Source organism: Pogona vitticeps, chromosome 8, assembly GCF_051106095.1.
Source record: "Pogona vitticeps strain Pit_001003342236 chromosome 8, PviZW2.1, whole genome shotgun sequence".
NCBI classification, from domain to species: domain Eukaryota; kingdom Metazoa; phylum Chordata; class Lepidosauria; order Squamata; family Agamidae; genus Pogona; species Pogona vitticeps.
Genome location: NC_135790.1, coordinates 12,069,042 through 12,096,534, shown reverse-complemented (window position 1 = coordinate 12,096,534; position 27,493 = coordinate 12,069,042). Strand labels below are relative to the sequence as shown.

The 27,493-nt window shown below is 38.6% G+C and overlaps 1 protein-coding gene across 2 annotated transcripts in view; it reads left to right on the top strand.

The window, feature by feature from the left end:
• Positions 1-27,493, top strand: part of UNC5D (unc-5 netrin receptor D) — a 644,095-nt gene that overhangs the window by 464,057 nt on the left and 152,545 nt on the right. For both annotated transcript variants that reach the window (XM_078379744.1, XM_078379743.1), the window contains exons 5-6: positions 13,458-13,638; positions 21,760-21,927. In XM_078379744.1, the coding sequence (XP_078235870.1) occupies positions 13,458-13,638; positions 21,760-21,927 (349 nt within the window). The remainder of the gene's footprint in view (positions 1-13,457; positions 13,639-21,759; positions 21,928-27,493) is intronic.

Sequence of the window (27,493 nt, the reverse complement as noted above, 5' to 3'; positions counted from 1 at the left end):
AGTTCTTTCTGCATTCATTGTTTGAATACTATTTTGTTTCAGATAGCAGATTGTTGCTTTTATCTTCTTATAATGGCCCACTATCAGGGTTTTAATCACTGCTTTTTGTAACTGTGGAAGGAAGATATTGTAGGAGCCATGCTGATTCTTCTTCCCCTCCTAATCTTCCCCTAGCTCTCATCTTCGTTATTTTTAGTATTGGAGAAACATATGCAGTTTTGTTACCCCTCATACCCTTTCCTTAGAAAAGTAGGAGGATGTGCTGGATAGCTCAGTGGTTTAGGAATTTGGCTGTGAAGCCAGAGGAATTCAGTTCCCCGCTGTGCCTCCTTGACAAGGGCTAAACTCGATGATCCGTAGGATCCCTTCCAGTTCTGTAGTTCTAAGATGATGAGTTTGTGTTTTTCAATGATACTACATATGTGCCTTTCCTTATGTGTGTATTCTGTGCAGCAGAATTTAAAGTCTACTGGCAATATCATACTACTCTCTTGTGTTTTAAAGGTCTGCATCATGACCCATTTCACACGGACCATTTGAATTGTTTCTTTTTACTACTTCTTTTCTGTATCAATATATTTGTATGTATACCACCGGGCCCATTCAATGGCTGTCAGTTCAGTCGATACATTTCTTGCTACACATGCCATCTCATATAAATCATTTATTCATTTCTGAGTCCCTCCCACCCTAAAATTTTCTTTAAAAATTAAATTATGAACTTAATCCGTTCTGGAAGATGGTTATAACTCGAAATGGTCGTAAGTTGAAGCACCTAATCGAACTGAAATGCAATTAATCCATTCCAGAGGAAGAAAAAATATCACACACACACACACACACCCAAAAAAACAAAAAACTGCAAGACCAATCAGAAATGTGATTAATCCCTTCTGACCAAAGAGGGGGGAGAAAAGCATGCAAACCATGCAAGACCCATTGGAAATGCAAAAAAAAAGCAAAGCAGAAAGTAAGCCAGGCGTGCAAGCCAAGCGTGCAAGACCCATTGGAAAAGCAAAAAAAAGTAAAGCAGAAAGCAAGCCAAGCATGCATGACCCATTGGAAATGCAGAAAAAGCAAAGCAGAAAGCAAACCAAGCATGCAAGACCCATCGGAAATGCAGAAAAAGCAAAGCAGAAAGAAAGCCAAGCATGCAAGACCCATTGGGAATGGGGGGAAAACCTCAAAAAACAAACAATCCCCAAGACCCATTGGAAATGGGGGGAAACTCCAAAAAGCAAGCAAACCCCCAAGACCCATCAGAAATGGAGAAAAACACCAAAAAAAACAAACCATCGCAAATGGGAGGGGGAAGCCCAAAAGACAAAGAACCTCCCCAAGACCCATCACAGCACAGAAACATAACCCTCCAGTGCAAAACCTCGCTGCAAAACCCACCCAGAACAGTTTTTAAAAAGCAGAAAGCAGCACCTTACCTTACCAGCTAGTCTAAAGCCTCCTCTGATCACACACATTCTAACCGCTGGGGCAAAAGAGCTACAAAGAAGCAGCCTCTTTGCCTACCAACAGTTAGCAATTTGAATTCTACGCCTTTCCCCCCCCCCGCCTTTTTCTGTTTGTAACTGGAAGCTCTGGCCGCAAGTCAAAGCAAAATTTTGTGGTCGGAGCTGGTCGTAACTCAAAATGGTCGTAAGTTGGGAAGTTCGTAAGTCGAGGCACCATTGTACCACTATTTTTCTGTTACTTCCAATTGTTAGTTGATGTCCTATCTGATGGAATATGTCACCTGCAGCCCTTCCTTCCTTTCTTCCTTTTTTAAATTGGGTGTGGTGAGGAGGGGAAGCTGTCTCCTTCTGAGCAGTGTACTTCATGTGTAACATTGCTGCTGCTGCTATTCCACGAGTTTTCCATGGCTAGTAAGTGATTTATCTCTAAACATTTTATACAATTTTTAAAAGGGGGTACAAGGGTAATGGCCATGCAGCAGACATGGTGCTTGAGAGCCCAACCCATTTATTTACCCACAGTAAATAAATATAGAATTGAATTCACATGGAACAAATTGACAAGGATTGGATCATTTCTAAAAGGGTATGCTGGTGAAGTGGGGGAAAGACTGACTGGCTGGCCAAATGAATTGATGTTACCCATGTGTCGTGTGAACAGAAATTTATAAAACCATGAAATCAATATAACTGGGATTCTTTCGGCACATGTGACTACCCCTTTGGATTAAAGTTCCTAATTCTAAGCCTGCCACTCTCCCACTGGGAAGCCCACTTGCTTTAGGAAAGTAATGTCACTGTCCTGCTCCTTTCTCATTTCTTTCTTCATACACACACCTCAGGAAAAACTGAAGGAAATTATTGATTATTTGTTTGACTGATGATCATTGCACTGATTCAGAAAGTTTTATTTTCATGCTTTTGTGATTTCCTAATCACAACTTCACCCCTTTTTAACTTTAGATCATCTCTTTGAATCATTTCTTTCCACCTACAAGGTAGGTGTGAGCTGTAAGAAAGCACAAAATAGTGGCCATGAAAAACACATTGTTTTTAAAATAGTGAATAATTCAACAGAAACTATATACAATGGTGCCTCAACTTACGAATGTCCCTTCTTATGACCATTTCGAGTTACGACCAGCTTTGGCCACAAAATTTTGCCTCGACTTCCGGCCGGAGCTTCCAGTTACGAACAGAAAAAGACAGGGGGAAAAAGGTGGGAAATTCAAATTTCTAACTGTAGGTGGTGATGAGGCTGCTTCTTTGTAGCTCTTTTGCCCCAGCCTGGTAAGGTAAGGTGCTGCTGGGTGTTTTTGCAGTATGGATTTGGGTTGGGGGGTTATGTTTATGTGCTGTGATGGGTCTTGGGGGTTTGTTTTTGGTTTTCCCCCCATTTCCAATGAGTCTTCGGGTGTTTGTTTTTGGGGTGTTTTTTCCCATTTCCACTGGGTCTTGGGGGTTTATTTGTTTTTTTTTTTGTTTTTTCCCCATTTCTGATGAGTCTTGCATGATTCCCTTGCTTTTTCCTTTGTTATCTTTGCATTTCTGAACTGCTCCTTTATTTTCTGTGCATTTCCAACCTGGTCCCTTTGTTCTCTGTGCATTTCCTATCTGCTCCATTTGTTTTATGTGCATTTGCAACCTGGTCCCTTTGTTTTCTGTGCATTTCTGAACTGCTTCCTTTGTTCTCTGTGCATTTCTGACCTGGTCCCTTTGGTCTCTGTGCATTTCTGATCTGCTCCGTTTGTTTTCTGTGCATTGCCAATGGGTCTTGCATGCTTGATTGCTTTTCTCCCCCCCCCCCACTTCAGCTGGAAGGGATTAATCACATTTCCAATGAGTCCTGCAGTGATTTTTTGTGTGTGCTTTTTTTCCCAGCTGGAACAGATTGCAGTGGTACCTTGATTTACGAACATATTCCGTATTGGAACAGCGTTCGTACATCGAAACATTCGTAAATTGAGGCAAAATTTCCCATAGGAATGCACTGAAAACCATTTAATCCATTATGGCTGTTTTTCATTCTTATGTCGAGGCGCTGTTTGCAAGTAGAAGCATTAGTTCCCATAGGAACTAATGCAAAGCTGGTTAATCCCAATTCTACCACTAGGGGGAGAATTTTTTTCTTTTGACCTAAGATGAACTTAGGTCAAAAAAGGGGCAGGAAAGTTTTTTTTGTTTGTTTGTAAGTAGAAGCTCTGTTCGCAAGTCAAAGCAAAATTTTGTGAACGGAGCCATTCATAATTCGAAATGTTTGTAAGTAGAGACGTTCGTAAGTCAAGACCACTGTAATTGCATTTCAGTGCATTTCAATGGGAAATGATGCTTCGACTTACAACCATTTTGACTTATGCCCATCTTCCAGAGCTAATTAAGTTTGTAAGTCGAGGCACCACTGTAGAAGAAATCAACTTATATTTGTGTGTGTGTGTTTTCATTTGGAATAAAGGAAAGTGTTTTTCCTTTTGGAAGGCAGTTACTCATATGCAGAGCTCTGGAATGTGTGATGTCTCACTGTCCCTCCCAGCCCCCTCCACTTCAGACATTGCTGGTTTTTAAGGCTCTCAATTTACCTCCTGTCCATCATTGTTAAAAATGGAGGAAAGTATTTCTTCCTCCTGTCGGAGTAGTTCAGGACTGGGCAATGCATCAGAAGGATCAGGGAGGGACTCTAGGAAAGGAATTCAAGGTGTGTATTTGCACGAGGTAGCTAAAGGGTTCTGGAAAGGTGTAAGAACATGGCAACAAGGTGGGATAGCACAATACCATAACAACTGTGGGGTGGGAAGATCCCTGGTTGTGTTCAGGGAGGCCAGGGAAGCAGGTCTTCTTGCTGACAAAAGGAAGATATCATCAAGTAATAAAGTCTAAAAGATTAGCTGGGGGATGGCATCAATATATGTAACTTTTTTTAAAAAGCGTAATCTTGTGCAACAAAATGCAAACCGTCTTTCTGCTTTTGCAAAGATCCTGTTAAAAATCTTCACCATCTGTGCTGGTGACGTTCTTGCCTGTATGCCTATTTTGGGTTAATTAATTACATCTAGAGAAAAACATAATTATTTAACTGCATTGTTCTAAATCAGAGATGGCAAATGTTTGGCTGCTTTGGTATCCCCACAGTTCTTTGCCATTGGCTGAGCTGAGTGTAGCTGATAGGAACTATAGGTCAGCACTTCTGGAAGGTCAAAGGCTCAACCTGAGATCTGAGATCTTTCTTTTTCTGAATGCATGCTAAGACTGTTTTTTCTCCACTCGTATTATCTGCAGCATCAGTACAAAGATGGGTAACATTTTTCCTATTAAAGAAAAAGAGAGTCCTTGCCCTTAGTACCGAAACCTGGGCTGTGAGGTGCTTAACTGATTTCATTCAGATAATGTTGCTCTTTCCCGATGACACATAATTGGAACAAATTTATGATTATGCTAATTCATCTGCTGCTATGCTATATATGGAGCAGTTGCTCCAGACTTGCTGAATTGCTTTCATAGCTCATTTTGTGATTTGGCAACATTTGGTAGGAACATTTCAATTCCAAGCATGCTTGGTTTCAACAGGGCCAAGGTTTATAAATTTTAGAGTGTGTTTTAGACAGTCATTCTGAAATTTACTTCATAATCCAGGCATTAAAATTCTCCTACAGCAATGTCTGAATATTTAGGTCATTGTGAATGATAAAGCAAAAGAACTCAATAAAAATTAGTATTTAGTCAATTCCTTTGCTCCTAAGTGGTTTTTATAAAAACTGCAGAGATTGTTTCCATTCAGTTGTGGCAATTTAGTGCATTCTCTCACAGCTCCCTCTCCAGTCCTTTTTCATTTGTGTGTCCTGCATTCTAGACATTCACCAAAGTAAAATCAAATGACTGAGCATAATAAAATAAAGCATTAGTGCCCCATCCTTGAAAGAAACATCTCTAAAGTTCTCTTGCTTTGGAAGCACTTGGCATCTACAGAAGGCACACATAAGGTGAAATCCAGCTGCTTAACACAGTAAATCACGCTAGCGTAGGCTCACTGAATCAATGAGGATTTGATGAGCTAACTCCTTAGTAAGGTCCATTGATTCAAATGAACTTACTCTAGCTGCAAGTTACATTTGGGTCACTAAAAACAAAGGAGAGGGAAATCTGACTTGGTGTCTGCATATAATCTGATCCTGCATATAATAATATTTTGCTTGAGATTATTGTTACTTGTTTTGGTTCTATTGCATTCCAATTAAATGGCTGACCAATGGTTGTAAATAACTTAATTTGATTTTATTTGATTTGACTTGGTGTTAACGCCACTATGTCTGCATAGCCAGAGTCTTAAGATCAAAAGGAAGAGGAAGCCTTCACCACCAGCTATGCTGGCTAGGGTTTCTGGGCCTTGCAGTCCAAAAACACATAGGTTACCCAAGGTTGGAAACCACTGCTCCAGTAGATCATTTTGTATCCGGGTCTAAGCAAACATGGTTGGAATGAAGAAGCAAACAAAATCACTGAAAAATCACTCTTCTTCGTGAATCCTTTTCGGAATGTTATCCACCCTTAGGTGAGACACATAGGTTCCTTGGCCAATGGAAAACAAGATGTTAATGTTGTTATAGATTTGATTTGTATCCATTTTCCTTCCAGTCTATACTTTATATATATATATATATATACACTTTTTAAAAGTACAATAAAAAATTAAATCAGCTTCCATATTAAAATAAAATATAGTGAAAAACAATTTTAAATGTTTCATTCAAAATGATTACAAGAAACAACATTTATCGTTAAAAAGCCCCTTTCTCTTGCAATCACTTAGCTGCCAAAAAGCCTCCCTAAAGATTTTTGTGTGCTGGCAGAAGGCACACAATATATTTTAAATAAACTCAAAATAATTTTAGGTGGTGTATTCAATAGAAGTTGAACTGGATAGATGTATTTCAACAAAAAAAAACAAAACAAAACAAAAGCAAAAATATACTTGCCAGCACCCCCTCATGTGGCACATAAAAGAGTCACTAGTTGGGGAATAAAGTCCCAGTTTTAGGTGGTATAAGGCTGGAATTATTTCAGCCTTGTATGTTGCTGTTCTTCTTGTAACCCAGGATATTTACGGCATTAAAGGTTAAAAACATTTAAATTGAGCTTAGAAACAGACTGACAACTAGAATATATAGTTAATGGTTCTCATTTGCTGTTAGAAAGTGAAGCACAAAGTTAGCACGTTTTAAACTGTCCTCAAACCTCTTCTAGGATTGGAAAAAAAGGGGGAAGAGAAAAATCTGAATCAAAAGAGAAGACCAGATAGGCGGGATGTAAATTAAATAAATAAATAAATAAATAAATAAATAAATAAATAAATAAAACCACCAATTAAATTATTGGGATTTATATTATTGCTGATATAACTTTAGGGCAAACTCTACAATAAACATGATATTCATTAGTTAGTTAGCTAGATGTTAGTTACATTTTACATGTATATTCTTTACTTGTCCATGTCTGTAAGCAGTACCCTAGAGCAGTGGTCCCCAACCTTGGGCCTCCAGATGTTCTTAGACTACAACTCCCAGAAGCCTTCACCTCCACCTCTGCTGGTCAGGATTTCTGGGAGTTGAAGTCCAAGAACATCTGGAGGCTCAAGGTTGGGGACCACTGCCCTAGTGTATCCCACTTTTCCTCCGACAATCTTAAAGTGAAGTCCATGAGGCCATTCTTCACAATAGCTACATAGTGATGTAGGTCAAGCTGAGAGTGATGAGTGACTGGCCCACATTTCATAGCTCAGTGGAGATTTGAACCTTGATCCGTATTCATTACTCTGGTCGCTAACCCACACTGTACATCAGTGCCATGTCAAATAGCCTTGTTAGTCCCTATGCTTTCTGCATAATCGAATGTAGGATACCAGCAGTGCCCCCAAATCCATTGCCTTCCCTTTACTTCCTCACAGTGTCATCTTGCCGAGATGTGAGGAGTATAAAATAAGATGTCTCTCCCTGCTCCCTTTCTTATTCTTTTCCTAGCTACCAACGTGACGGATGGTAGATGGGTGGAAATAAGCCTGCTGCTTGGCATAGATTCTGTGTGGCTGCAGATTTGTTTATAAACGGGAAAATCTACAAATTGCTAACCATCTGCACTGAACAGTATGCTAATGAATGCCTGTAGCCACAGATCCATAAGCTGATTTTCTACATGGTACAAACCCTACTGGTTCTCAGTTGAGGTTATCTGACTGAGCTTGAGCATTGGGAATAAACTGTAATTTAACTGCCACTTGCTAATGCCTATAGATCTGGAAGACCTGCCTCTAAGAATGGATTGTGAATTCTTGAGTGCATTGATAGAGACTGCTGATTCTGCCTTTAATTTCCTTGCTCTGCAATGCCAGTAGCTCTGTATGGTTCTGTTTAAGCTTATTTGTGCCAGTTTTCTGCAGTGAAATAATACCTTAAACAGAGTTTCTGAGGACTTGAATGTGGATAGAATCCACAACCTGTTACTCTTCCAAAAGATATGTTGGGTCTCATGAGTCTCAAGGGTCCTTTATATGCCAGATTTGCGGGAGGGCTGGGAAATCTATCACGTATCATTGCAGAGATGCTCCACCAAAGACTTGTAAAAATGCCTGGCTTTCTGTAACTTTGTTTTTTGTATTTAGTGTGCTTCATTTTATGATTGATTATTGTAAGGCATGTCAAGTCAGATAGTTTGATGCCTGAACAGTTCCCCAAGAGTCTTTATAGACGTCTAGGGAAAAATCAGAAGCCTGAATTTTTCACAGCTGGCATTTATCCCAGTTAAGAGTTAATTGCAGAATGAAACCAGACAATCCTTTCCAAATATATCAAAGTTCATCTCGGTATCATGGTATAAGTCTTTTCATAGTTGCAAGGATTCCAGGCAACATCATAGTGTCAAATTTGACAAGCTTCATTTATCTACATTGCTTCTGTGTTCCATAAGTACGAAAATACTTCTAACAAGTCAAAATGTATTGAAAATATTTTTACAGCTATGAGAAAAGCTGTAGTGATAAATGCTTAACAGAAATCCATCCTTGGAACTTGTGAAAAGCTGCAAGTGGGATTGCCCTCCAAAGCTTTTTCAACTATGAGAAGCTGCAAACAAAAGTACATTCCAAAAAAATTTGTGTTTTAGACAGAATTTAATTATAATTATGTTTCAAAATTGCAGTAGCTTACATTCTAAAAATGGAAAAGCTTATAGCCTAAAAAGGCACATTGAAAAACAGAGAATACATTTCTAAATTACCAACATTCTTAAAAGAATATATGAAGTAAAAAAGCATTTGTTAGCATTTAGGCATATTATAATTTGACACACATGAATAATATTTTAATTGCTCACCCAACTAGACCAGTTTGAATCTATAGAAGAAAATTCATGCTGTCCTCTTCTGCTGCCACTATTGTTGTTGGTACATTATTGTTGTTGATATCCAGTGTGTGGTGTGATGTGCTGTATTGATGAATTGAATGTGTATGTGTCTCCAGCCTCCCTATATTAGTAGTTCTTCCATATGTTTACAGTTTCCCTTCAAACTGTAAATATTATCTTTTCTGGAACCTGCAAGTAATAAGGGTGTGATGTGCCAGCAGAATTTTTTAAATAGGGGTTTCCATTGCTTTTGCACCTCCTGTAACATAAAATGACTGTAACTCAGTCTGGAAAGCTATTATGAAGATAAGTACATATGGGGATATATGTATACAAATACGAATATCCCCCACAGGTGGAGATAACGACAGTCCACTCATGATTCCACTGCTGCCGCGAGCTCAACAGAGCTTTCCTATCACTCCATTGCTCGCAATAGCCACTCTGCGACCTGGCAGAGAGGCTCATCATCCTGCCTTCTGCCAGGACTGGCTAATCTATTGAGAGCAACAGAGCAATAAGAAGGCTCCATCAAGCTCACGGCAGCAGCAGAATTATGTCCACCTGTAGGGGGAAATTCATATTAGTATATGAATACCCCCATTTCTAATAATAAGTGCAATTATTTTGACTAAAAGGGTTAGAACCCAGCAGTCTGGACTGCCTGTAATTTCAAGGATAGCATATTCCAGAAAGAGCAATACTCTGGCAATGGCATAATAATGACAGCAAGTTACATGTCCTGCAAATTCCATCTCTGGTTACATTACGTATTTCAACATTTTACCAATTATTTCAATACTTTTTCAATTATCTCCTTTGTTTTAATTCTACATTGAAGTGTCATCTAAGAATGAAATTATTTTGCTGGGCAGTGTTTTTATACTTTGCTCAGCTGGAGCTAACAAATTGTTCTGCAATGACTTTTAGTAAGCTGCTGTTCGAACTTCATTTTTAGAGCACAATGTACATTTTCAAGGCTGCTTTTTCTACACCCTCCTTAATTATTTTAACACAGTTATGTTCTCATCTTGACGGGTAAACATTAGCTTAATTTGCAATTGTGATAGTAAATTAGGATAACTGTTGGAAATACCCATTCTTCCCACGGTCTGATTTTATCATTAATTTGGGATAGGGTTGAGGGAAAAATCAACGGCTGGGACTGCAGCTTTGCTGTAAACTGATTGGAATTTATGTTGAGTCCTGTTGTTGCACACAACACCAAGCCGTAGTGTGGCTTGAAGTGGTAACTAGATTTTTGGGGTGGTTTCATCTGTTTGTTTTGTTTGTTGTTGTTTTACTCCTCTGGTTTATTTATACGCCACAGTTTCAACAGTAAATCTAGTGACTGGGGCCACCCCTTTACAAAACTATAAGCTTTAAGTAAAAACTAAACAAAAATGAAAGGGCTCCAAAGTGGGGTGAATGGTGGGGTGGGGTGGAGTTGAGAGGAAATGACAGAAGAAAGTGGCAGGTATCCTGTTTCTCAGCAGGTTCATGCCTCTTTGCAGGTAACCAGTTGCAAATTTCCTGATACAGGATTTTTTCAAAGGTGTTGTTCCAACCAAGCCAAGATCCAGCTTCTTTGGGACTTCAAGGGATACACATGAATTGGACAACACTGCTTCTTCCCATTGATGGGATTTTATGGTTCAGTTTTAACAGAAAGGGACATACAAAATTATCTGAGGTCATCTACTTGACCCATCCAATATAATGCAATAGCTTATTTTTCTTCGTCCAGTGCTTTTTGGAAAACAAACCAATGAAGTTTTGTCACCAAGAACACTCCCTCCATATGTGGAGTGTTTGGAGCCATATATTTCATAGGTGCAAAGGACTAGAGTGTGATGGGACTGAAGCCTTATAAACTTCTCATAAGCTGCAAAGGTAAATAGATAGACAGGGGTACTTGTTTATTCACATCATGGAGAAGAAGATCTATATAAGTACAAAGGACTATGAGGCACAGATATACACAGAGAGAGAGAGAGAGAGACAGGCACAGGCACACACACTACTACTACTACTGCTACTGCTACTGCTACTGCTACTGCTACTGCTACTGCTACTACTACTACTACTACTACTACTACTACTACTACTGGGCCCAAGAAATTAGATAACAGGTTAATGCATTTTTCACAAACTACCTGGATGAAAACAAGAAATGTAGCAAAAAAAAAATTCACACCCTTTCTGATACTGAGTCCTTCTGAATTCAATGGCATGTATTTATGCATAGGTGTATAAAGAATTGCAATGTTTAGATATATTTGTACTGTTTTATATTTTTTATTTATTTATTTAGCTTGTATACTGCTTTCCTTTCATGTCAGGGTACTCCTCTGTGTGATTTACAATAGATAAAACATCAGACAGAGATAATAATGAAACACTAAAGATAGTAAGAACAAATTAGCAAGTAACTATAAAATAACTATAAAAACAGATGGGACCAATCCATAACATACAGAAAAAAGCAGACAAAATGGGTGGTCAGTTAGGATTGGTGTGGAAAACCTCCCTGAAGAACAACATCTTCAGTCACCTCCTGAATATCCATGGGAGGGAGCCAGGCGAAGCTCCTCTGGAAGCCAGTTCCATAAGGTATACCATGAAGAAGGCCCTACCTCTTGTAGAAGACTTACGGGTCTCCCTCATGCTAGTTACCCAGAGGAGCCTCACCTGTGATGTTCTAATGGGTTGGGCGAATGACATTGAGGAAGGACTCTCTGACAAGTAACGTGGGCCCAAATTCTGGAGAACTTCATATGTGAGTGTTAGAACCGAACCTGATCCAGGACACAGTAGATAATCAGTGAAGGCGAGTCAGAACCTGAATGATACAATCAAATTTGCTCACAACAACAGCCAGTCTAGCTGCCACATTCTGGACTCGCTGTAATTCTCCAGATTAGACGCAAGGAATGCCCCATGCAGAGGGCATTCCAGTAGTTCATCCAGGAGATGACCAAGGCCTGCACCAAGAGTCTGAGGGAGTCCTCATATAGGAAGGGTGGAGTTGGGTGACAAGCCTGAGTTGGTTGAAGGCTGATTTGGACACAGCTGCAATCTGGGATTCTCAAGAAAGAACACCCAGATTATCAACCTGGTTCCTAAGAGGAAGAGAATGCCATCCAGCCTAGGCCCCTCACCAGAGCAAAATCTCTGTCATGTCCAGATTCAGTTTAATCCTGTTAACCCTAGTCCATTCCAGTAATGAAACCAGACAGTGCTCAAGCATCTGGACAGCATCCACTCTAGAGGTGGTGATGGAGAAATAGAGTTGTGTGTCATCAGTGTACTGATGACACCTTACTCCAGAATTCCTGATGACCTCCCTGATGGTCAGAACTGGTCAGGTCACAAACATCTGGAATAATTCTGCCTGTTGTTTCGTGGCCTCACCAGTAATCCAAATGTTAAAAGCCTTTTTGCCCTTTTCAGGGTGTTGGCATATTTATTGGTCATAATCTTAAATGCAGCCCTTTTGTGAGCTGACTGATCTCTTCTCCACCTGCTCTCTTACCAAGTCCTAGATAACTTCATAGCTTACAGCCCCTCAATATACCAAGGGGCAGAGCGAGCTCTGGAGTGGAGAGGGCATTTGGGAACAATTTTGTCATCTGCCGGGTCATCTACAAATGCCATATGTTGACCTGAGCTTTAACAGTCTTTTTGAAAAGTGTTAAACAACCTTGTATCCATTAAAAAAAATACGATGCCCCTGAAAATGCATGTAAGACCATGGTTTGAATATTGCTGTAAGAACAGCATTGTATCAAAATTACATTTAGTGCAGTATCTACTTTCCCAAACTAGCCAAACAAATGCTTCCGGAATAAGGTGGTATAGATCTTGAAGGTCTAGATACTGTATATTCACCAGACTTTCCCAAAATCATGTCTGAATTATGCCTTGTTCCATTGCTTGCTTGCTTGCTTGTTTACCACAAATGTATCACCCTTTTTTGCACATTTTCCTCACATGTGCAAAATTCTTGAACATTTTTTAATTGTGCAGTTTCTTCCATTGACTCAAGAATATTTCAGCATTGTTTAGTACACATTTGAAATATCCATGTTTTTCTGTGCACAGGTACTTTCCAAATATGGAACTTTAATTTTTCTCTTTTCACTCATACACTCATCTGCTACTATCTGTCAAGGTTTATCCAGAATGTAAATTTCCTCTGTCCTGTCAGAGCTGAATGGGGCAAAGGCCACATAGCCATGGCCTAAGGACAACAACCATGCCCTACTAATGCTCCCAATAACTGGTATTTAGTACTATCCTGTAACTGAATGTGGAGTTTCCTCCAAGCTTTCCTGAATCCTGCCATGCATGAATTTTTCTGGTTCCCCTTTAAGGACAGCTAAGTTTGTGGCCATGACCCCAAACTGTAGGAAGTGCATTCCATACATTGATTATGTTTATGAAAGTACACATGTTTTTGTCTGCCCTGATTTTAGAGGAAATGGGTTTCATTGGGATGTGTAATGATATAACCATCTCAGGTGCTGGAAATGTGATATAGAAATGTCTGAAGATGCCAAGTTAATCCTTCTCTTCTGCTTATCCTGCTTTCTCTCCCATCAGGTGGAATGGCTGAAGAATGAGGAATCCATTGACACTGAGGGAGATGAGAATATTGACACGAGGGCTGATCACAATCTGATCATCCGTCAAGCCCGCCTGTCTGATTCTGGAAACTACACCTGTGTGGCAGCCAACATTGTTGCAAAGAGAAGAAGTCTGTCAGCTACAGTTGTGGTGTACGGTCAGTTGGTGTGAAATGCTCAAATTTCTTGGCCTGGAAGTGTTAACTTATTTTCATTGATACCTTTAACAGATTCGTTTATTTTTACATAGGCAAGTTTTAAAATAGGGATTTGAGCCAAAGGTGGAAGAAAGACTATGTCATTGGTCCTTTCCTGTTGTATCTTTATCAACTCTGTACAGAGATGACAGGTGTGCAATTCTGGTCCGTGGGGAATAGATCAACAATATATTTTCATATACACATAACTGATGTGTGTGCTAATAGAAGAGATAGGAGGATGATTACATATGGAAGATGATGACTTAGATATTTTACAACTCTTTTCAATCAGATTTATAAACAGGAATTATTTTTTAAATTTGACTGAGATGGACCTTTATTACATTATCTAAGAAGCTTGAAATGATGAGGGAATGGTAAAACTTAATAAGTTATTTGCTTCAGATCTGAGGTAAAATGTGGACAGAATTCATAAAAAGAGAGAAGGAGCTGTTTGGATCCAGATAAGCACTATTCTGCCTATGTGTATTTAGGGAAAAATACCAAGACGTGGGCATGGATAGGTATGCCTGCTTTATTGACTGCAGCATAGCTTTTAACAAACTTCAGTGTGTCAAAGTGATGAAACTGTTGGCAAATAAAGGTCTTGACTCCAGAAATATTTGAATAATTGACAACCTGTTCTAGCAGTAAGCAGCTGTGGTGGAAGTTTAAGATCCAATGAGACATGACACAGAGATGTGAAAAGGAGTATGTCAATGCTATATACTGTCATTGCTAGTCTTCAGTTTGTGCTCCAAATACATCTTTAGGAAAGTACTTGTTGATTCAAGTGACAGCAACATTGTCAACGGAGAACAATTGGCTATCAACAACATCTGAAGTGTAAATGATACCTTACTACTAGCTGACAGTTTAGATTAGGGATATGTACAGCATTCAAGCAAAAGTGACAAAAAAGACTGATTTATGTATTTGTACAGACTTGGGGTGATGATATGAATAACCTGATTGCCCCAGGATGGAGTGGCAGTGTTCATGAATTGCCCATGTTCAGTCTAGCATTGGGCTTAGAAAATGACAAATGAAAAAAGCTTTCCATTATTACAAATAAAGGAAAATTGATGGCACAGAGGAGGCATCAAAGCAGGGAGGGATTGACAACTGAACTCGCAGCAAAGCCCAAGAACTCACTGGCACACTTCAGCTGTTGAAGTGTTGGGGAAACTCTGTCAGTCATGCCAACAGTTTTTATATATTTGTCTGTTGTTGCTCTCCAAGGTACGTAGCTGCTGGTCAAAATGTGAAATTTTCTCGGTGGTAGAGATTAATTTTTGTATTCTGGATTTTTTTTCTTCTTCAGATCATTTTCTCTCTTATTTGCACTACTAAAATTCAGTGTGTCTGTGTGCATGGACGGGTCTCTTCTAGACCCAAGGCGAGTGAGGGAGGGGAACACTAGATCCAAGTTTGGGGGGGGGATCTATCACTGAGAAGAAACACCTGCAGAGTGGCAAAGAGGAGGAAGACTCCCTACAGCTGGGGACTATAAAGAAGGACTTAGAGAAGGTATTGGGGGCAGTCAGTGGAAAGGAGGATGAGGGCCACATGTAGGCAATAGCTGGTAACTCATCAGATCTAGAGGAGGAAAGAACCTGGGCAATGCCAAGGAAGAAGTGTAAGAGTCCGGTAGTGAGGAGGAAGTCCTGGGCTTCGCAGAGAGATTGGACTACGTTTACCACAAGGACCCCTGAATGGGAGTTCTTGTGGAACGTCTGTATGCCAAAAGCAAGGCACTACACCATGGGCTCCTAGAACGCTCCCCACTGGCCTTGAAAAAACTGATGGCTGAGGAGAGAGCAAATGAGGCTCCAGCAGCGTGATTGCCCTTTTTTGACCCTGACCAATGTCCACCCCAAGGGTGGGCTAACCTCACCCCTCCCTTAATTAAGCTGTGGGAAGGGCTCCTTTACTTCCTGGGCAGGGGAAGAGGTTTCTGGTGCCCAGTTGATGGTCTTTCAGAAGTCACGAGTAGCAATCTTAGGGGCTACTGTATTTGATCAGTAGGTACTGTATTTGTCCTGTGTATAAGACGTTCCTATATAAGACGCCCTCCCACTTTTCTAACCCAAAATTAAGAAATCAATATTTTAAACAGAAAACAGAACACATTTTAATTTAATAATTAGGTAACATTTACATACCAGTACTCTCATATAGGGATGTGGTGGCGCTGTGGGTTAAACCGAAGAACTCTGTGTGCTGCAAGATCAGAAGAACAGCAGTAGTAAGTTCGAAACCACGTGACCGAGTGAGCTCCCGTCGCTTGTCCCAGCTCCTGCCAACCTACCAATTTGAAAGCATGTAAATGCGAGTAGATAAATAGGTACCACCACGGTGGGAAGGTAACAGCGTTCCATGTCTAGTCATGCTGGCCACGTGACCACGGAAACTGTCTATGGATAAAACGCTGGCTCTATGGCTTGGAGATGGGGGTTAGCACTGCACCCTAGAGTCAGACATGACTGGACTAAATGTCAAGGGGAACCTTTTCCTTTACTGTCATATTATGGCTTACACTTAGCTTTGAACATATCACTTTATTCAGCCTCTGACATTGCCAGTCCCTGTTGCACTGCCTAGATGCTCCACCTCCAACGAGGTGTGTTCCAATTGATTTTTTCAACTAAGTCTTGTGATGGAAGCTAAGCCTCATGATTGGAGGCAGCTAAGCCTTGTGATTGAAGTAAGCCTGTTTGCAGAGGCAAAGTATGGACAGTTTCCCAATTGTGCAGTTCTCTCCTCAGCTTACTTCCGTATATAGGACAACCTTCAATTTTTAGTCTAAAGATTTTAGACAAAAGTATCATTTTATACCTACTGATAAGACTCTAGCCCACATCTTGCAATAGTTTTATTGGCTAAGAAAGTGGAGCGGTATTGTTTACCATGCCCAGAATGTCAGAGAATGCAAGCAGGACTTCAGCCTAGAAGGCCCAAGTCCTCATGCTGCTGGTGGACCAACCTTTTGAAAGAATTGGGCCTGATATAGAGGACCAGTAGATACGTCAGCAGGAACATACCCTCATATTACACTATGTCACTTATTACCCAGAAGCTATCCCTTTGTGGTCCACCTCAGTAAAGAGGCCAGCCTGGGAGTTGGTGACTCTGTTCTCCTGCATAGGGTTCACACCGAACAAGACATTAACTTCAACAGATGTGAGCTGTCCCAGTTATTTGGCCATGAAGGACCAGTGGGTTAATTGAAAGGTTCCATTGCACCTTGAAAGATGCACTGAGAAAGTTGGTGCATGAGAAGCCGCGCACATCCAGTTAGCACCACCAGTTTTTGCTGTTATGGAGGCCAAGAATGGGGGCAGTGGGGCTCACATTCCTCTTCCACCCTCTTAACATTGTCAGCAAGGCAAGTGTTAAATTTGTTGGGCCTTGCATTCTTGGCTGGCTTGGATTTTCAACTCATATCAGAGTAGCTGAAGCCTCTCCCTAGTACTAAATCTCTTCTCTTTAAGTATTTTAGTAGTCTGACCTCGAAGAGTGTTTTTGAAATTATTCAGTCACGTTAGAAGTCACCTAGGAGACCACTGCAAGAATGTTACTGTTGATTCTCTGATTTTTTACAAACATACTCGATTTTCACTTTCTCCTATTTCTCCCTCTTATACCTTCCATCAGCAAGTGGTTGGATTAGAGCTTCGAGGTTCCTTCCAGCACTGCATTTCTAATGATTGTCATTTATTTTCATGTAGTTTTCCATTGATTTTAACAGTAGAACCTGTAGTTTTTCTGTTTCCTATAACTTTCATGTGTTCTGTCTTGCTCATGTGATAACTTCAGACATTCGTCCACTTTTTAAAGAAACCAATAGACCAGATTTCAGAAAAAAAGGGACCCTTTTTTATTGGCAGTTAAATATGTCATACAAACACGGCCTGAAATTCATGTGTGTGTGTTTTTTAAAAAATGACAAGTGAGTTAAAAAGAAGAGTGTGAAATCCCTGAGCTCAATACAATCAATTAGAGAGTGCACCAAGTTCAAAGAGCCTTGTGTATTACTTTGGGTTGTTGCTAGTCAAGTCCAGTCCACCCTTTTATTTATTTGTTTGTTTGTTTGTTTGTTTGTTTGTTTATTTATTTATTTATTTATTTATTTATTTATTTATTTATTTATTTATTTATTTATTTATTTATTTATTTATTTATTTATATGCCACCCATCTAGACATAGTCTACTCTGGGCGGCTCACAACTTAGAAGATAAAACAATTTAAAATATACAGTTTTACATTAAAAAACAAAATAATATAAAATATAATATAAATTTACGATTTTAACAGTTAATTTAAAGCAAAGAGTCCCAAGATGGCAAGACTAAAAGAAGAAAAATAAGAATGACTTTTGAGAACTCATCCTGATTTTGTGGCAAGCACCTTTCCTCAACACCGCCTTAGTGATTAAGGGTGCACCTACATTTTGCTGCTATTTGATTCTCAGCTATTTATTTGAAATAGCAGTCAGTACTCACATAGGGGCTACAGATTGATTTGGAAGTTCACAGTTCATTCTGGATACAATGTGAGTTATGTTTCAGCACACACACACACCCTCTTCTGTTCCTTCTTTCTCTGGACCTCACCCACTGTTCCTTTTATGGTTTACTCTTAAGCTGCTTTCTCATTTAAATTTTCAGATTACATTTCTCAAAGCATTTCTGTAGAAAAATAAAATGGAAAGGTACTTAACAGTGAAGGAGCACAGAGGAGCAAAAGTTTGAACAATGATTTTGCAAAAGACACCATTAAGTCACACATCAGAATGATTCCATAATAGGGATCCCCACCTTCTCCTTCTCTTCTGTTACTCTTTTCCCTTACTTTCAAATAACACTTGCAGGAATCACCTCCTCTCTATTTTTAACTGACATGAAAAAAAGTTCACAAGCAGACCTGACAATTAGGTAATTAACAGCACTAAGCAACAAACAGGCCTTCCCATGCTATATGAAACTTACTGTGTTTGACAGGATTCAGGACGGGCACCTGATTTCTAACATTACAATCATGGTGCTTTGTTTTTGTTTGTCCCCTTGGACCTGAACATCACACCCCAACTGCTTAAATCACCAAAACACCTACAGTCTCACACCCATCTTTACAAAAATGTATCACAACCAAATGCATGGGGAAAGCCCATTCAAATCATTTTACCTTGAAAAAGTAGAAGCCACACCTCACCCCCAAAGCAGCTCCCACTCTGAGACCAAAAAGGGCTGGACTAATTTGAATCAGCCTTTGCATCATGCGGTCAGTAAAAAATACTTCAGGTTAATCTGTTTTACACGCAGAGCAAATCCCGCAGTATGACCATGTAGTCACACTCTTAGTTATTGGTTTCTCCAGGACTGAGTAATACACAGCAGGGTTGGGAAGAGGTTACTTAGAAATCTAATTACTTACACTTATAGTTCTAACATTGTCCACATTAGTCATATTAAAGGAGACAAGACAACAAGCTCCTCCTTTCGTGATGTTTAAAGTGATAACGTACATCAGATTGTCTTTATAGGAGAATTTCTCACCTATGTATTTTGCAACTTAGTTTGCTTTGGTGATTGCTTATTGGATAGAAAACCCAAGGCTTCATTTATAACTACAATTGTTCAGAGGAAATCACATCAGTAGAGGAGAATGATATGAGCTCAGAGTGTTGAGTAGGTTGGTTGTTAACTATCATTCCAGTTTTGATTTTTTTAAAGACCTCGATTTTTTTAAAGTGTCCACAAATGTAATTTTCATAGTTACTTTTTTTAGGGGGGGGTGAGAATGTTATGAATCTCCCACTTGTGATAGAAAACGCACTCTCTTCTTGTCCACCTTGTCATTATCTCAGACCCATAGCAAGAACAAGACAGCTGCAAGAGGCATACATAGCATGCATGTAACACTGCTTCTTCCTCCTTTAATCTGGCAACACTCTGCTACTGTAAGCGTTATGCATGATTGATACATTTACACTACAAAAAATTCCCCTAAGGGTTCATTAGCTTTCATTACTTTGGAATTGTAATGTAACTTAGTTACACCTTCATTACTGGAAACAAGAATTAAAAAGAATCTAAAATCTGGTGTTGAGGTCCGTAATTGATCTGGGGGCAAGGGAACTTGGAGCAGGGACACTTCATCTATTGATTAGCTGAGTAAATAAACTCCTTCCTCCAACAGTAAAATGCTTGTTTGTGAAAGATGAATAACTGAAATGTTATTTTAACTGTTCTAAAAATATCATTTCGATGAAGATATTACAATGTACATTTTAATCAGTGAATAGAATAAACAGTTAAGAGCAGCAGCATTAATTGGCTTTTAAAACCTGTTGATTGACAGTCCTAGTATTCCTCCTTGATAATTTAACACCCATTATGCCAAACAGCGATTAAAAACCGACAAGCTTCACCAAAAATTATTAAATTGTAGCTAGGCAACAGTGGGTGAAGCAGACAATTAGAAATAGCTAACCATTCCCAGGAGTCAACAACTGACAGAAATAAAACTTGTGTTCAGTTTTGTAAAAACATGCCACTGATACTAAATGCTGCTATTATCGCTACCAAAACTTATTAATGTATTTATGCACACCAACAGTGTGTTGCGGAGGCTGATGTCACACTGCCTCTACTTATATAATTGCTGGTGTTTCAGTGTTCCAAAATCCATGCCATGATAATGTCTTTGTTTTTCTCAGTATGTGCCAATCAAATCACTTCCAATTTAGGATTGCCCTATGAATTAGTGACCTCCAGGGGATACTATCAGCAACAACCCTACTCAGCTTTTTTAAGGCTATGGCTTCTTTTGCTGAATCAGGTCATCTCATTCATATTCAGACTTCCCCCTTTCCTGCTCCCTTCAAATCTTCCCAGCATTATTGCCTTTTCCTAATTAGTTGTGCCTTCTCATTGCCATTGAGAGAAATGGGGATGACTTTATGTTAAAGTCAGTAAATCTGCATGTATTTTTGCACCTGTTTTGGAAGGAAGCAGTTCCTGACTCTCAAATAGGTTTCACTGGGTATTAGGTTTCACCTTATACAGCCCCTAGGCTTGCTGGGGACAAGGAAACAATAAAAAGCAATAAATCTTCTCCATATTCAAAATACAAGCAACCATTTGAAACCACAAATGGTCCCTATTTGGAGGGCTTCTAGTTTTGGGTCATGCACTGCTCTGAATCAAAAAAAGATAGATATTGGCCAAAAGACAATCTGACATTTCATTTTGGTTCTGTGTGTTTGCTCTTCCTCATTTGTGTGAAACAGCGTTCCAGTTAGGGGATAGAAAATCAGTTATTCTCCAGTTGTGTGATATTATGATCCCCGTCATTCCTACTGGGTGGGACAGACTGTAGCTGGAGTAAAGCCTTATCTACAGGATCACTGAATACCCAGCCCTGTCTTAAATGGTTGGCCAAAGAATCTTGCCTGGCACATCTATCGCTTATTCTCTGTAGAAAAGCTTGTTGATCACATGTAGACTCTAAGGGAAAAGTGCCATTACATAGCTTTTCAAACATCCTAACCTGAACTGCAAAGGCAATTTTCTGGCCCTTATTGCTTCCTTCCTCCTCATTAAAGTACAGAATGGCATTTTATTGATTAGGTCAGAAGTATAACCAGACAACTCCTCTTCATCTTTTTTTTGCCTTTAAAAGATTGTGTTTGGGAAGAATTATGGTGGTTTTGTACCCTTGGTTTCTAATAGCTTACTGTCATTTGCAGCACCTCCTGCCTTATAAATCTGTGTTGAACAAACATGCCCATTCAAGCCCTGTTTGTAATTGCATCTCAGTGTTCTTTATACAGTTGTATCTGTGACTGCCGGGAGGCAGTGGAAGATAGGAAGGCCTGGCATACTCTGGTCCATGGAAGAGTTGGACACGACTAAACAACTACACGATCTGTGACTAAGCTTGAAGTTTAGAATGTAGGACATTAAAATAAGTTGTGAAAATGGAAGATATGGGAAAATAAGTTTTGTTTTTCAAAAATATTACTATGCTAACCTACATTTTTCCTCCCTCCCCCTATATGTGTTGGTCACAGTGAATGGAGGCTGGTCTTCATGGACAGAGTGGTCCAGCTGCAATGTACGCTGCGGTAGAGGATGGCAGAAGAGGTCGCGGACATGTACAAATCCTGCTCCTCTCAATGGAGGTGCTTTCTGTGAAGGAATGTCTGTGCAGAAAATTACCTGTACTTCGTTGTGTCCTGGTGAGAGACTTGTTATTGTTGACATATCCATGGGGTCAAACTGTGCCCCTCAGCCGTTTGTAATATGTGAGCATGATAGGAGTTGTGTTTTCCTGGCTCGGGCAGAATTCTCGTAGCCACTTTTCCCTAGGAGCCTCCCCAAGCAACGGTGTATGCAACATCAGGTGCAGTGAAGGCTGGACAGGGGCCAGCTTCTCTGAAATGCAGAGCACTGCATCAGAGTAGAGTGAAGACAAAATGACTCTAACTCTTTTTGCATAAAATGGGTACAGAGTTTTCATCCTCATCTCTTTTAAGACCCATAGATGAAACCAACTGCAGGTGTCCAATGCCACCTTTTGCTTTGCTTCCGTTAAAAATAAAACCTTCAACCTTCCCTGCCCATCCTCCCAATGCCCCCCAAATTATACCAGTCAGGGCATGAAGCATGGCTGAATATATTTATTTCCCAATTAAATATGAATCCCTCATAACGTTCCCCATCCATCTTCAGCATATCTATGCAGTGACCTGGCTGGTCTTTGACTGTAATAAAGTTTTATCCTATCCTATCCAGTGACCTGCAATACTCAGGGACATGATGGGTGGAGAAATGTAACTATACTTTTATCTGGAGGAATGGTATAAGAGAGTGATTCTCCTTTGTGGTCTCTGTGAATGCACACCAATGGGTTAATCTGCGCCTGAGCAGAGCAGCTTCAGAATCTTCCAGAGTTCAAGCACCTGGTGCTGGGACCTCCAACACGCTGAGTATAACTCCACCCCCAGCACCGAGTGTCTCAGTTCTGTGGAACTGTCCACCACTGCATAGCATGGGAAATGGCATACGTGACGGATAGCAGGGAGGAAGGGCGGGGAGTGTGAATTCACAGATGACCACTCGAGGAACCAGAGTTGCAGGTAGGTAACTTCTTTTTCTTAAGCTTTTCTTTACCATGGACCCCCTTTAAATAACGTTTGTTGCTGTGGACTACCAAGACTTTACTCAAGACTTAAAACTGTAAAGTGTATCAAATAAATATTTATGTGATGTTTCTTGTGAAGGAAAGGAAGAAATAAGTTAATATGTTAATGCACACACTCCTATTATAATAATTTTACTGGAATGATTCCATACAAATTTAAAACAACAACAACAATAATAATTGCACAAACAGATTACAAAATTAGATATGATAGAGTAGCAAAATTAGTGTGCTGGTCATTATGCAAATATATATATATAATTTGCCAGCTTCCAAAAACCCATGGGAACATCAGATGGAGAAAGTGTCAGAAAATGAGGAAGTCAAGATCTTGTGGGATTTCCAGATTCAAACTAATAAGACAGTTTGAACATAACACACCAAACATAGTAGCAATGGAATGAAAAAAATGTCTGGATCATTTACATTGCAATTCCAGGGGATGCCAGAGTTGAAAATAAAGAATTGGAGAAACTAACAAAGTACAGAGACCTGGCAATTGAAACATCTCGCTTGTGGATAAAACACACTTCAGTGGTCCCCATAGTCATTGTGGCTTTGGGAACAATATCAAGAAACTTCACACAATATTATAAGCTGTTGCAGATCTCAGAAATAACACCATCAGAGCTGAAAAAACTGGGAATATTAGGAATAGCATACTTGCTGTGCTGATATTTAACAGATACTTAGGTTTTTTGGTTAAAACTTGTAATAACAACAACAGCAACAATAACAGCTGCTATTATTATTATTTAAAAGCACTAGACACAGTCAAAATTATAAAAACATTGACTGGTATTATATAACAGATACAAGTTTAACCAAAAACCTAATGGTTTGATATTGTTCCCAAAGCCCCAATGAACCACTGAAGTGTGTTTCTTCCAGAGTCACTTGTTCCTTTTGAAACTCTCTCTCTCTTGCTTTTCAACAGCAGCAGATTTTGTAATTCAAACCAATTTCTGCTAGACCAAGATGAACAGTCTGGTAACTCTCATGGCTCGAAAGGCTTTTCCAAAACTATCAAATAGCCGACATCTCTATCTCTTTCCTTTTTTTATCCTAGTACTGTTTGTATTTTGTAATAATTTTGATCTAAAGTTCATACTTAATTTTGGAACTAACTCCATCAGGAATCCTGCTCTACCATAGATGTCTATTAAGGCATTAGCCACTGTACTAGATTCTATGTTACTATCTACAGCTCTGTCTAAATCAGGCTTTGACCATCCTGATACTTTTATATCTGTAAGTGATGTGTTGTATTAATCTTTTCTCTCAACATTCTCCACTGAAGTTTCTCTTTTATCTCTTTTCTCTAGCTCATCAGCATAGATTTTACATTTAAATGGTATCATCCTAAACATAAAATTAAATTTAGGTAATATTTTCATTTTGCACAATGCAATTCTACCAAACCAAGATAACTTCAATCTTTGGTATTTTTACAACTTACCTTTTACTTCTTTCTTTATTCTTCCCATATTTATTTTCTTTAAATCTTGTATTCTTTTTCTAAAATCTGTACCCAGATACCTAATACACTCTGTCTCCTAAAATTTAGCTTCATTTTTCCCCTGTTTTTTCTCTGGAATGATTATAAAAGATCATTTCAAATTTAATCCACTTAATCCCCCAAAATCCTTGAAATGCTTTTGTATACCGTCTATAACTTTTACTGGGTTTTCTGTCATTAACAAAATCTCATCCGGAAATAGAATTACTTTAGTTTTTGTTGAAATCTAATCTAATTTCATCTGTTTTTATTGCATTCACCAATAATTCCATTATTAATGCAAACAATATCAGGGATAGGGGGAATCCCTGTCTTGTTCCCTGACTTAGGTTTATCATTTCCATAATGCAATCATTTACCATAACTATTGCTTTATTACCAAAGTAGAATTGTAAAACTTTATTAAATTCTGTTCCAAACCCCATTTCTTTTATCAATAACTTCAATGTTGACCATTCCACACAGTCAAAGGCTTTGAATATATCTAATGCTAATATGCCGGCTTTTGATGTATTTTTCTCTATGTAATAACTTATATTCATAGCTCTCTTAACCAGATGCAACATTTGTTTATCACCTATAAAGTCACACTGATCAGTTTTCACATATTTATAAATACATTCATTTATCTTGCCAGCACTGCTGTAAGTAACTTTGCATCCTGATTTATTAATGATATTGGTCTATAGAAACTTGAGTCTGTAGCATCCTTATTTTGCTTCAGTATTAGTATTATCATAAATTGTTTCCAAGGAGGTGGAACTTCTACTCCATCTAATATTTTATTAAATAATACTTTCAGCTTTGGAACCAACAGGTTTTTAAAAAGCTTTATGATATTCTACACTTAAACCAGCTATCGCTGGAGTTTTACTCATTTTCAATTTATTACTTCTATATTTCACCTTCTGTAAGTTGTAATTCTAATTTTTTAAAAAAATCCTCAGTTTTTCTTTCATTTTCTTTCCTATCATAAAAATATGAGGATTGATGTGAATGTCCTTAAAAATGAAATGGCAATAGAGAAAATGGAAAAAGAATTGAAAGAAGTATGGCAAAGTAGTGAAGGTAGAATAAAAATATGATAGGAGCAATAAAAATGAGGAAAGGAAATTATTACATAATTGCATAGATTTTCTCATTTCTTATTGCTCCTATCATATTTGTTGCTTTTCTCGAACACATGACTTTAGCCAATATTCTAGAATTGCTATTTTCATAGTAAGCCCCTTTTAACTTTTAACTATCTTAAATCCATCTAATTGATCTATCTCTACCTTCACTACTTCTTTCCTTTTTGCCATAATTTCCATCAAATCATTTCTTTCTCTGTACTTTAAATGTCCTCTCTCTTTCTTTAATTTCTTCCTCTAGCTCCTTCACTTTTTGCTCTTTTGACTTTTTCAAATTATATGAATATTTTATACTTAATCCTCATCCTACTGTTTTTAAAGTATCCCACACTATATTTATACTACTGCCATTATTTCTATAAATTTGCCATACTTCTTCCAATTCTTTTTCCATTTTCTCTATTGCCATTTTATTTTTAAGGACATTCACATCAATTCTCCATTGTTTTGCTTCTTTATAATCACACATTCCTTTTTCTATCATTACCACTGCATGATCTGGAACTTTTATCCTTTTTATATCTGACTTAGCAAATTTATTTAATATATCTGAAGTTACAAATTTCCTAACCCTATTCTAGGATAGCTCTTATATCTATTTGAATAAAATGTATAACTCTTTCCCCTATTATGTAATTCCCATAATAGATTCCCTAAGACTCATTCTTTTTATCTTTTTATTTAGTTCAGTACAGTGGTGCCTCGACTTATGACCATAATATGTTCCAGAAGATGGGTGTAAGTCGAAATGGTCGTAAGTCGAAGCACCACTTCCCATAGGAATGCATTGAAATCCCATTCATCCATTCTCATATACACACATACATTCCTTTTCAAACCTACTTTTAATAAAACGTGTAGTTTACTACTACAACTATTTTTTGCTATGTACTAATATATCATTACATAACCTTATGCATCACTACCTGTTATCCTTTAACATCATCTTATATTATACTCTTCTTCCCCTGCCATCTTCTATTTCTTCTTTTTTCTTGCTCCCAAATTTTTCTCTTCTTTTGGTTTAACTGGACTCCTTCTTGACCCATCTTGTTGTCCCTCTTCCACCAGATCTCTTCTCCCCTCAATCTCCATACTGGATTGTTTCCCTTGATTCATTTCCATTTTCTTCATCTCCTGTTTGAACTGTTCCTTATTTATAATCCCCAATTATTTCATCATTTTCAGTGTTTTTTCACAGGGCTGCACTCTGTAATATATTACTTGATACTTTATTTTCATGATCATTGGATATCTCCAACTGTACTGCATGTTCTCCCTCTTCAGAATTATACAGATTTGTCTCATGCTTCTTCTGTATTCTATCGTAACTTTAGATAAATCTGGATAGTCTTGAATTATATCCTCTTTAAATTTAATATCTTGCAACCCTCTTAATATTTCTTTAAACATCCTTATTTAAAATACAACAAAAATTGACTATAGTGTCTTTCGCCTGTGCTCTTTTAGCTCTTTTGTTTTCCTTCTCAATTTCCAATTCCTTTCATCTCATCTCTTTCTCTAGCTTTCTTAACCTTATTTCCATTTCCGTTTCCTTTCAGCTTTCCATACTTCCAAATTCTGTGGACTGTCAACAAGAGCAGGACTTAAATTCATCAAATCTCTCAGCAGCTTGGTCTACGTCCTGAATCTGGCTTTTTAGTCATTTTGGGAGGCATGTATTCATATTTCCTTACAATTACCTTACAATTACGTTTCTCAGGAAATACATTAATTCCCCCCCCCGACATTTATTTCTGTGTCCAGGCTAAGTTCTTACAGAGACTTCTTACTTTTCCAAAAACGTTTTCCTCAGTGGTCCACTGTACTAGTGGTTGTTAAGCTCAGAAAGCTTTTGAGCAATCTCCTACTACTTTTACTTAAAAATTTTAATTCAAAGAATTGTTCTGCTGGTTTTTCTTTTTCCAGTGTCTTCTTACATTACCAAA